This window comes from Hyposmocoma kahamanoa, unplaced genomic scaffold (genome assembly GCF_003589595.1).
Source record: "Hyposmocoma kahamanoa isolate Upper Pololo Valley unplaced genomic scaffold, ASM358959v1 224, whole genome shotgun sequence".
Classification (NCBI taxonomy): domain Eukaryota; kingdom Metazoa; phylum Arthropoda; class Insecta; order Lepidoptera; family Cosmopterigidae; genus Hyposmocoma; species Hyposmocoma kahamanoa.
This window is the reverse complement of record NW_020653743.1, coordinates 12,929,877-12,942,245: the sequence shown is the minus strand read 5'-3', so window position 1 is coordinate 12,942,245 and position 12,369 is coordinate 12,929,877. Positions and strand designations below refer to the sequence as shown.

The 12,369-nt window shown below is 33.8% G+C and overlaps 1 protein-coding gene across 5 annotated transcripts in view; it reads left to right on the top strand.

Annotated features, from left to right (window-relative positions):
• The window catches only part of LOC113228101 (filamin-A), a 199,089-nt gene extending 189,128 nt beyond the window's left edge, over positions 1 to 9,961 (top strand). For 4 of the 5 annotated variants that reach the window (XM_026461245.1, XM_026461246.1, XM_026461244.1 and 1 more), the window contains 6 exons: positions 1,383 to 1,538; positions 3,515 to 3,584; positions 3,842 to 3,960; positions 5,057 to 5,153; positions 6,162 to 6,368; positions 7,980 to 8,508. In XM_026461245.1, the coding sequence (XP_026317030.1) occupies positions 1,383 to 1,538; positions 3,515 to 3,584; positions 3,842 to 3,960; positions 5,057 to 5,153; positions 6,162 to 6,368; positions 7,980 to 8,164 (834 nt within the window). In that variant the 3' untranslated portion in view covers positions 8,165 to 8,508. Of the gene's footprint in view, positions 1 to 1,382; positions 1,539 to 3,514; positions 3,585 to 3,841; positions 3,961 to 5,056; positions 5,154 to 6,161; positions 6,369 to 7,979; positions 8,509 to 8,745 lie in introns of those variants that run through there. The other variant, XR_003310263.1, reaches the window with a different exon arrangement.
• The last annotated feature ends 2,408 nt before the right edge of the window (positions 9,962 to 12,369 follow it).

Below are 12,369 nucleotides of genomic sequence, written 5' to 3'. Positions count from 1 at the left end.
AGTATTAATAACATAAAACTTTCCCGCCTTTTCTTAAAATGTGCATTAAAATATTATTTTTAAAATGTCCATAAACAAAATAACATTTATAAAAGTAAAAAATTAGCCAGCGGCAAAAACCGCACAGACTTTTTGGCCAATCCATTACACAGGTTTCTTATCAGAATTATTTTGTATATAACACATTAATTGGGCGATTTTGTATAATACAGTAAAATAACGTTTATAATGTTAAATAAACAACAATAGTTTTATTTCTTCTGAAATCACAATAATTCTCAAACCCTAGTAATTTATCTCAATTTCAAACGAAAACTTTGAAATTCTTCCCACAATAAAAGCAACAAAGCGAGCCCTATGCAATTTTTAGTAGTCTATACATTGCGAATAGCATCGGATCACTGGGCATTTCTCACCCAATAGCGTATGATTTATCGTGCGAACATGATGCGCGGACTGACCGTCATATTGTGCAGATTTATGATAGATGGGTTCCACTGTGCATGGGGTGTTTGATGTACTACGAAAGTAAATTCTTTTGGAAAAATTGTTAAGTTTAGACATGTATGCAACTAACTGAAAATGGTAGCGTATGTTTAGACTGATGTTTAGAACGAGATTCTTACAAAAAAAACAAGATAATCACGATTTTTTTTGGATATATTTTTTACATGAACGCAAGTACTGGTAAAAATGTGTTAAATACCGAGTTTAGCGATAATTGATAATTGTAATTTTGCAGATGTATAAACCTTTATCATAATAATAATAATAATAACACACACACTCAACTAGCCCCGCACTAGGGAAACCCTGTGTCGCGGGTGCCATGGACACACATATAGACAACCACAAATTACACCCAAACTCACGAGAGAAACAAATGTAGGTCATACAAATATTTCTCCCGGCCCGGGAATCGAACCTGGGACCTCTGCGTGGCAGTCCGGCATGGTAACCGTTCGGCCACAGAGGCAGTTTGGCATGTACTCCCGGACACATAATTCGAGCCACCTTATATTTTCAATATTAAATGCCTTTAGATTAAACAATGCTTGATTGATCAAGAACTATTATGCAACTTGGAAACTTGTATACTAAACGTCATTTCCTTAAGTCCTTATTGAAAATTTAAAAAACCGAAGAAACCTTTTTCTTCGATGCTTACCATATTTTTTATTCTAGCCCTTTAAGGATAAAAATGCAAGGTGCCTCGAATTATGTGTCCGGGAGTATATATAAATGCGCTTCTATTTCGCACTGCAAATTGAGCATCACTCTTTCTTTTTAAAACCTGGCCGCCAAGTCGGTATAACCAAGATTCAAAATTGACTTAGAATTTAAACAACATACAACTTTGTATTAATCTATTTTTCCTGCAGGTGGTCTCCCCAACGGGCAAGACAGACGACTGCTTCATCCAGAACATCGATGGCGACCAGTACAGCATCAGGTTCATGCCTCGCGAGAATGGTGTTCATAGCATCAATGTTAAGTTTAATGGTATCCACATCCCGGCTTCACCGTTGAGGATCAAGGTTCGTATTTGGTATTAAGTTTTTGAAAGCATCTTGCGTGTTATACGCCCTTCTATCTTGTCCTATGATCCATTTTAATTTTGCCACCAAGCACTAACGTGAGTTTTGATAATAATGCAGCAGCGGTCTGCTTTTGAAAGCGGTACTGGTGCAATTATACGCACATGGACCTTGTCAGCTTTATGTCTTAGAGTGACAAGTGCGATGTCCCTCAGATATTTGCGATTTAAATTCATAATTCACTAATTCATGTGGTGTTACGCATAAAGTATTCCAGAACATGAACCCTTTAAGGGCACTACAATAACCATAAATTAATTAATTATAAATTTCGTACATATTAACTTATCTTAAGAGCAAGTGCTCGGGTTTTAACCCGGCGCCTTGTAAACGCCGGGTTTAAGTCGGGTTAAAACTCATTAATGCCGAAATGGAGGGCAAAAACTATTTACAACAAAATATTTGTAAATCGAGTTTTGTTCAAATGTAATGGACGTTGTTACAAAATTTATTGAATCGATTCGCTGGAAAATAGCATTGAATCGAATCGATACAAAAAATCGTTAGATCGTATACATTTGAATCGATTTTCATAAAAATCGTATCGTAATATGCATCCCTAGTAGTAAGTGATATTCTACAGGATTGCAAGGAGGGTATTGTGTGTAGTTGCCTGTTTTTCATCTAAAAAGATTTTTATATCGAAATGTCCAATAGATGTGGAATTATATCAAATTCTGTATTATGTTACGCGTGTTACGTTTTCGCCCTTGATTTTTTTGGACAGAAATGGGTTAAAATCCGCTTTAGGCAATGACCCGGTTAAAACTCGGGTGGGTTGATTGGACTCACTGGCCATCTTTGCAATGCAGTTATTAATTATGTTAAAAGCAATATAAAAATTTAGTTCACATTAATTGACGTTAAAAAGTCATTGACTTACAAATAAATGGACGACGGGTCTAATACAAAAACCACGAAAAAAATGTCCCAAGTCAACCTATTCGAAATTTAAATTGTAATGTCATCGCAGTATCGCGCTGTCAGTAGAACAAATGAAGACTAAAGCGGAGTGTCGCGCTCTGTATACGATTTTAGCGCCTTAAAAGTGCGGACACTTTTTAGCGCGGACCCGACGTCCATATAATTGTAAGTCAATGTAAAAAGTGCATAAACATAGTGAAGTCAAGCTGATTTAATTATACATTTAATTTTAATTCATTGTTACAAAAACTTGTACGTCTCGTTATTTGATATCATGAAAAATCCATATCACGTATATAATATGATAGTTATAATTTAATTAACAAAAAAAAAAAAACTTTTAGCCTATGAACAAAACACAGTCTGTAACTTTCTGAATGATGAGATAATAGATAATATGTATTAACTGTTTCTTAATGTTGTAAACAATTAGTCCATCTATCGATATAGTCTATCGATACTACAATGAACACTAACTATCGATAGTCCAACAGTATCGACAATATCGATACCTGATACCTGCAATGAACACTACGCCATTTTTATTTTTTGGTCATTTTCTGTTATTTTGTAAACAGCCATATTTATTTACTGATATTATCCTCTCCGAATTTTGTGGAAAAAATAACAAGAACACAAAATTCTAAAAAAAAGCAACAAAAAATTAAATAACTTAAGAAACTTAATAAATTAAGAAACACAAAATAAAATAAAAACAGAACAAGTCCAAAAATTAAAATGGCGTAATGTTCATTGGAGGTATCGAAATTCTCGTCACAACTAGTTTTTCCGATAAGTTCATGAGAAATTCTCCAAATGTACAGAAACTGATTCTTGCTATGAACCAGCATATTGGAAACGTGCTTTTCTACTTGGATATTAATTTCGGTTTTTCTGGCACTCATAACATTGGGAATTCCCTCGTTTGAGTTTGAGACCAGTTAGTTTGTGTTAAGAGTGGCACTAGACTTACGTTGTTAATGGTTTATCAGGTTGGAAAGGATGATGCTGATCCAGCTGCAGTACACGCTCATGGTCCTGGTCTTGGACAGGTTAAGACTGGTAAGTTCTGTATTTTTTCTTCTTCTATCTTAGCAACAGGATCTATTTTTTTCCTTGTAATTTTTCAAAATTAAATTAGAGTAAAGACGATAGTCGCACCATATCAAAAGCTTTGGTAAAGCCCCAACTTTGATGTTCATTTAAATAATATATATAAATTATACGTAGAACTGTTAATAAAGAAGGAAAAGTTTGCCTAGGATGTAAGGATGAGGTTAAAGCTATTTGATTGCTTATATTTGCTGTCTTTGAAACAGGTGTGAAGACAGATTTGATCATTGATACCTGCAACGCTGGCGCTGGTATCCTCAATGTCACCATAGATGGACCTTCCAGAGTGGCCATGGACTGCACTGAAGTCGAAGAGGGTTATAAGGTAAGATTTTCACTATCAGTTCTTATGCGTTAGGCATGGGTAATATAATTTCATGCTTCTGGCGCAACCAAATGTGCATTTAGTTTTGTATGAAACACAAAACCGGTATTTTAAAGTACTTTTCTGGATACCTTATGTTATATGAACATGATGTATTTAAAAAAATACTTTATTATAGAATATGTAGCGCTAAATTAGAATGTGATATTTTCGTTATAATATAGGTATGCTGGTTGATTACGTGATCATAGGAATAATATTGTTTGGACCTGAAGCACATCACATTTTAAATGAATTAAAAATAAATATTATATAAATATAAGCCAACATCACATACGTTGCTATGATCTTAAAGCAAGTGACTAAAACACTTGTGTTATGGAAATCGGAAACAAGGACCGTACGACAAACACCCGGATCCGAGACAATGTAGAAAATTTAGTTTTCTACATTGATTAATAGATGTATCTATTTGTCAAGATTTATTGCAATCGGTTAGCAGATAGTGCGCGAATTCATCCCCATGGTTTTCCAAACTTAGAGGTGGAATATTTTCTTCAAATTTAAATGGGACTAACACTGATAAAGAGGTTACCTCTTTCCAACAAAAAAAAAATCATCAAAGTCGGTTAACAAATGCCGAGTCATCGCGTAACATAAATACAAAAAAAATAGCAGAATTCAGAACTTATTTTTAAGTCGGTTGTAAAGTCATATTAGGAAATTAAAGCGCTAAACAGAGATACTTGGTAAGTACTTCAACGACAAGAGCTTAGTTCTTAAGTAAGAAGAAGAATTGCTAACTAATCCTTGTTTTTTATGTCATATAAAATGTTGGAAGAGTTGCTTTGTATGGTTATAATTATCGATTCCATCTCTATGAGCCTCCTCGCACGACGCACCATCCTTTTGCATGTACTTACGACTGGCGCATCTAGGGTAACAATCGATAAGTACCTTACGCCGACTGGCAAATCCATTCGCTACGATGGAAAGCATTACAGTGTACGCTATTGTTACGATAAGAAGAAGGTCTCTTATACAATGTACGTCGAATATTCTGATGTTAACTATGAATCTTGATTTATCCCTACAGGTGAGATACACCCCATTAGCGCCTGGCAACTACTTCTTGAGCGTGAAGTACAACGGTGCCCACATCGTTGGTTCGCCGTTCAAGATTGAGTGTACTGGTGAGTATAATACAACAAGAAACAACTATTTATCTGTAACACACTTTGAAATAAATACCGTCACTGAATGCAAAAACTCAACTTCCGGGATGGCTAAGTTTCTGAAATGAAGTTTTAAAAAAGGTACATTTTTAATTTTTTAGGTTTCAACGTCCTATAGGTGTCTCTTATTTACTCTTTTCTATTAATAAAGTCATGACTTTTTACTAATTCGAGTTAGAAATAGGAAATGGAACTATTTGTTCGACAAAATTCATGTCCTATTTTTACCAATGTTTGAACGCGGTTTGAACCTTTGTAGTTTGACATTTGTTCATTGTCTGTTGTCTTTGAGATAATCCAGCTAACTTTATTAGTCGTGATCGTGATTTTCATATTTTTAATCACCACTAGTATATCATTGACTATGTTAGCATTACTGTGTTTAAGAAATATTTAAACATATAATTTAAAATGTAAAATGTAATGTAAAAGTAAATAGTAGTAGAATTTATAGATTTAGAATATGGCAATGTTCCATTTTAATTTTGGTAAGGCAACACTTTTTTTTCTCTCTTCTCCAAAAACCCTTGTAACGGCACGTCTAAAATTTAAGTGTCTAATATTTAAATACAGTCCATTATTACAACTTGCATTTTATTTGTACAACTGCGTCCCGGTTCCGAAGGGTAAAGTTGATGGTGAAATTACAGGCGCATGGTCCTTGTCAACTTATGTCTCAGGTTGTCGGGCGCAGTGGCAGTGCCCCTCAAATCTTTGTGATTTAAAGCTCTGAGTGGCACAACTACTACTACAACTGTTAGGGGTAGACGTGTCGCATTCCACCAGGCATATGACTTGTTCGTCCCGTCACTTCATATTATAAAAAAAATGCGCGTAAACGTACGAAATAACGCGGGACAGACGCAGTGGCTTTGTGTATTTCGGTAGGCATGTCGGTTGCCACCAGGCGCATGAATTGTTCGTCCCGTCACTTGACGTCATAAAAAGTTACCCTTTTTGTCTCAGGCAACAACCTAGCGGAAGTAGGAGCCCAGGAAACGTCGTCAGTAACAGTGGAGACTGTCCACAAAGTGTCCAAAGCTGGACAGAAACAAGGCCCGGTGCTGCCTCACTTCAAATCTGACGCATCGAAGGTCACCAGCAAAGGCATGGGCCTGAAGAAGGCGTACCTCAACAAAAACAACCAGTTTACTGTCCACTGTGGAGATGCAGGTTGGTTTTCGATAGTTTTAGTATCATGAAATTGTAACAGTGAGTTATTTAATATAAAATAATGTTTTTCATTGTTACACATTTGAATTTAGTATGGACTTGAATCAATCTTCGCCCTAAATACCGAATAGTGTAGGTAGCTTCTGTCACTTTCGTAACTACCTTTCCGAGAAGAACTACACACGCCTGCAAATTTAGCGGAACAAAAAAACGTGAGAATATAAAATGGTTAAGTTTATAATATATTCATATCTTTTAATATACAATTTTACTGAACCTTTATTGAAACTAATTCCAAATTAAAAATAATGTATTTTTTTAAAGATTTTGTGACAAACCACAAACAGTAGCTTAGTTGGTATAGCGTCTGGCACGGTATGCAAGAAGACGTCGGTTCGAATCCGACCGGATGGAAGGAATTTTTTCTGAGTGTTTTTTCTGAGTGTTCGATCTTTGTATTAATAATTATAACAAACTAGTGGAGTAATTTCACAAAAAATAATTGAATATCAATTCAATAAAAATTTAATTAAACCACAAATAGTTTAAAAATTTAAAATTTAATTAAATCAAATTACAATAAAAAAATTTTCTCGAACCACTCGATAAATCTGTATTAGTAGGAAATTAAAGCAAGTTAATGAAAAAGCGATAGTCTACTAATGTTTTATTTTCAAATTAGACCTTAAATAAAAATGTGAAATAACCGGCCAGACTTTTGAAAAAAACCTATAGTCCGTTCTAATCCATTTTCAACAAAATGTAAACCTGTTTGGTTAAAATTCTAAAGCTAATGGAATAAGTAACACTTTCACGTATATTTCGAAGTTTTCGATTTGATGTCTTATCACTTTTTCCAACAATATTCATTTGAATAGCCTCGTAAAATCGTATTTGAAAAATGGTAGTCCAAAAGTAAGGTTATATTTCATCTATACTTCTATGACTTGTCTATGGTTGCATAGTGCTGTAGAAAAAAAATAACATTCCATTCATACAATTAAAGTTTTTGTAGTCGATTGGTAAAGATAAGTAATAAGTAAAGGTAAGATAGGAAGAAGAAGTATAAAGATTTGAAGGAGGATTTAAAATTAAGATTTCGGAAATTTTAAATATATGCTTTGATACGTTATGTATTTTTACTATTCATGTAAGGAAAACCGCTAGAATGACTCAATTAAACAAATCGATTAATTCAATTAATTAATCAATTTTTAGTTTGCATTACAATTGGCCATCACTAAACCGTCTATGGTCAGGTCAGTAACATGTTTGTTTACTTTTTGTTTAAAATGGATTGAAACGAAGTATAACTGCATATCACGCATATTTTGGGGGTTTTACTAGTGTTCAGCTAAGTTTATTGGTGCGTCTAATATGTCTTTAGAAATTATATCCGTTGTCTTTTCTGCCACGAAGCTCGTAGCTGGGGGTCTACTTTCGTTCTTCGTCCAAAATAATTACTGTCAAATAAGTAATATTCGACCAAATGAACTGTCGCATGGTGCGAATCAATCTTTATACTTGACATTGTTTTTTTGATTTGGTCAAGTATTAATTATTTAACGGTAATTGTCTAACAAATATTGAACTCACCTTTCGAATTTCAAGGTAATAACATCCTCTACGTCGGTATCTACGGACCCAAAGGACCATGCGACGAAGTCCAGCTCAAACACAAAGGAAAGAACAACTATGAATGCTGGTACATCGTCAGAGACAGGGGGGAGTACATCGTCATCGTCAAGTGGGGAGATGACCATATCCCTGGATCCCCCTACAAGGTTGAGGTCTAAGAGGTACAAAAACGACAGCGTATGTAAGATGAGGGTATATCGATCCCTCCTACGTACAGAACTTTACATGGGAACGTTTTAGTGTATCTAAAGGACTAAATTTTAGACCGCAGTCCTTGAAGACAAAAGTCTTTGAGCAGTGCGTGTTGCCAACAATGACCTACTGCTCTGAGACGTGGTCACTTACTATGGCCACTTACTATATTACACTCAACGAGCTAAGGAGCGAGCAATGCTCGGCATTTCTCTACGTGATCGAATCAGAAATGAGCAGATCCGTAAAAGAACGAAAGTCACCGACATAGCTCGAAGGATTAGCAAGTTGATGTGGCAGTGGGCAGGGCACATAGATCGTAGAACTGACGGCCGTTGGGGCAGAAAGGTTCTTGAATGGAAACTACGAACCGGAAGGCGTTCAGTGAGACGGCCCCCTACTAGATTGACGGATAACCTGGTAAGGGCGGCGGGTAACCGATGTATGCACGTCGCCTCCGATCGGCTGGTCTGGAAATCTTTAGGGGAGGCCTATGTTCAGCAGTGGACGTCTTCCGGCTGATATGATGATGATGAAATTTTAGTTCTTTAGATGTATCTAAACAATGTATTGTTAATAAAAAAAATTGATTAACCAAGTATTATTGAAATCAGTTAAGGGTCAGTCAGTCATCCCCTAATTTGCTACCCTTAGAGGTGGAATACTTTATTCGAATTTGATGGATGTGAATGAAACCACTACTGATGGTTTGACTCCCTTTTCCCTCTCCAACAAAGAAATAATCATCGAAATCAGTTCACAGATATCGGAATAATCGCGTAACATATCCACAAAATAATATGCAGTCGAATTGAGAACTCCCTCTTTTTTGGAAGTCAGTAAATAAAAAGAAAATGATTTATTAAAAATGTACCTATTTTTTGCTTACGATAGATTACGTAGGAGGAATCGATATCAGGGCGCGTTCTGGAAATTTCTACGTGGTTTGTTGTTGAGAACTTTATATTTATTTTGTTTCATAAACTGTTTTTAAATTGTGGCAATACATTATTTCCTATATTTCTGTATGAGTCTCTAACAGATATGTTTGGAATCTGTTATGGTAGAATAGGTTCCATTTTTGACGTCATTTTACCAATAAGTAATGTGTTTTCTAGTCATGTAATTATAGACAACTGATTATATTTTGTCTTTTAATTATGATAATGACTAGAATCTCTTTTATTTGTTACAAACCCGAGCAGTAGAGCGTTTCAAGAAAAAGTCAGTCGTATTTTAAAAGACAAAATAGTGCAGTTGGTATCATCGTAGATCCTTATTTATTATCTTTAAAAATATAATTTAAAAAATCACATACGCTGTCGATTGAGTTTTGTCTTGATTTTCGATGATTTTGTTCTTATTTCTCTTTTAAGGGCATAATCATTGAATATCATTTTTATAACGTTATAATTTAACTCATAAGCTTTGGATTACGAGAAAGTTTATTTTGTCTGTCATAATTTTTAATCGAACTTTTCAGATATATGACGAACTTTAAACTTTATCGTACATTCAAATTAAAAAATATATTTGTGCTTCGTTTTCTTGTTCCTGTATCTTCTTTAAATATCATAAGAATCAAAGAATATTTAAGCATTTTCAAATATCTAACAATCTGATAAATAATTTTGTCATATTTTTCTGGTATATTGTGTACCAATTTTTAGGACAATTTATATGATTCTCGTTTAGTTTTTAGGGCGACTAAATGACAATACATATGAATTATTATCTTTAATAAATATTCCCTTTTTATATCTAAGTTTTAGCAAAGACGCATTTGCGTAATCCATAAATTTTATGCGAATTTATTTTTTATATATAATAATATTATTTTATAAAGTTTAATTTAATAATTCTTTCTACATCTTTTTTAAATAAAAGTCAAAATGCTAGAAGAATTTTTTAACTGAAATTCGCATTTATTTTATGGATTTAGCTAATCTGGATTACAGATTTTTTCGATCTCAATTTTAATAAAATAATATCTATCAGTTTCATGAAAAATCTGTAACACTTGTGACGGCTCTTTGCAATCTTGTGGTATTTGGTTTATAAAAATTTCCAAAATTATTTTTAATCGTAATTTTTTTAAATTTATTAAAAGTTTTTCGTGTCATAAATACAAATATAACAATAATGTATTATATCAAATATCATTCGGTTGCTATGAAAATGCGTCGTTTTAGTTATGAGTGATCATATGTTTTGCTTTCTAATTCTGAATGGTTTGTGCTGAATGTTGCCATTTACCTACGTAGGTAGAATCCCATGTACTGTAAATACCTATTTTAAGTATTTAATATTATTATTTAATGTATTTTGCGACTGTTAACTAAATAAAAAAAGAGGAAAGTTTAGAGAGTTTTTTATTTGTAACATTTCTATAAATAACTTTTATGAGTAAGTCGTCGCTTGGCAGTAAGCGACAAGTCTATCCATAACAGTTGCACTGTCGCTGCACCGGTCCCTCAGAGACATAACATTGACAAGTCCCTCTTCGTCCGTCCCTCTCCGCTTACTCCTTACCGTCAGAAATAATTTAGTAGCCGTACTTCTCTGGACGAACTCTTTTACAAGGAGCTGTAGTGCTAGTAAAGCGCAGGCCACACCGAACGAAGCTACGTTAACTTAGTTTAGCTCACGTAGTTGAATGCAAAGCTAATCTAAGAACACTTGGACACGTGCTGGATCGTAGCTTCGTTAGCTCGGTTAGCTAGCTTAGTTCGCGGTGTGAACCGAAGTGTCTATAGATGCCCCGGCTACGAGAGCTAAGTAAGCTTCGCTCCGTTCGCGGTGTGGCCCGCGCTTTAAGTACAAGAGACTTTTATGAAAATCACGTATGCTTTCGATTTATCTTTGTCTTAATTTTCAATGATTTTATTCCGCTTACCCTTTTAAGGGCATTATCATTAAATATCATTAAACATATGTATATAAGATACACTTCCGGCCATAATGTAATTCGAGCCACCACGCATTTTCAGTACTAAGTGCCCTAAGCTTAAACAATGTTTGATAGATCAAAAACTATATGAAATTTTGAAACTAGTATACTAAACGTTTTTTCCATAAGGACTTATGTTGGGAATTTGATTTTGCAACCGGGGAAAACTTTTTCTTCAACGATAACACTATTTTTGTATTCTAGCCTCTTACAACAAAATTACGAGACGGTTCGATTTAAGCGTCCGGGAGTATATAAGTAATATAATAACTATATATAGTATATAACAGTACACAAGGCATATATGTATATGTATAAAGAAAGGTTTATTTGTACTTTTAAATTCTGGTTTCACATAAGTATAACGTTTATTATTCAAAAGCGTTATTTGCCATGTCTGTAAATTTTGCATGTCGAAAATGAAAGATGACTTTATGGCTGTCATTAATCATGTTGAGGATTGAAAATAAAAGTCATAAATATAATTTCTTGGCATAGTTGTAATTAACATTTAATCAATTTTAAGTAACAAAAAAATTTCGTTCACTGTTCTATCTTAAACCGAACGCTACCAAGCGAAACTATCTTAAAAACGTAATTACTTACAAAAATATATTTAATCATAATAATAAGTTTACACTTAAATTAAAAAAAAAATCAAATTACAATATCACATTTCTACTTACAATAGAGAGATATTGGCGATCTTTTGATTTCTTTAACATTGAAAGAATTATCAAAAATTTTGGATAAACTCTTGGCTTGTCATGATTTTTAATACTATACATTAAGAAGTGCGAGTTTGACAATACATTTTGATAATGTTACTTATATAACAATAAGGAAGAAGTGTATATTGCCGTAGGTTCGCTTAAAAACAAATATTTGTACAAGAACTTAAGATTAGCATTTGGCTAACTTTGTGACAGTTGGTTTGGCTCCGAAACTAAAAGCCTTCAATCACAAATAACCACAACCTAACACTTGGAATACGTGATAACATGTATGACAATATTGTTCGATTATAAAAAAAATTGCCATAAAAAAGCTTGATTTTCTAGAACTTGGCATTTTTTACAATATTAAATTATATCAAAAAGCAATAAGTATGTGTTATTACGGTCTATGTTTTAAGTTGACATTAATAATAACGGATAGCATACTCGCTAACTCATATGAAATTTCTGTAGATACAAAAAGAAAACGTAGTCATAATAATTA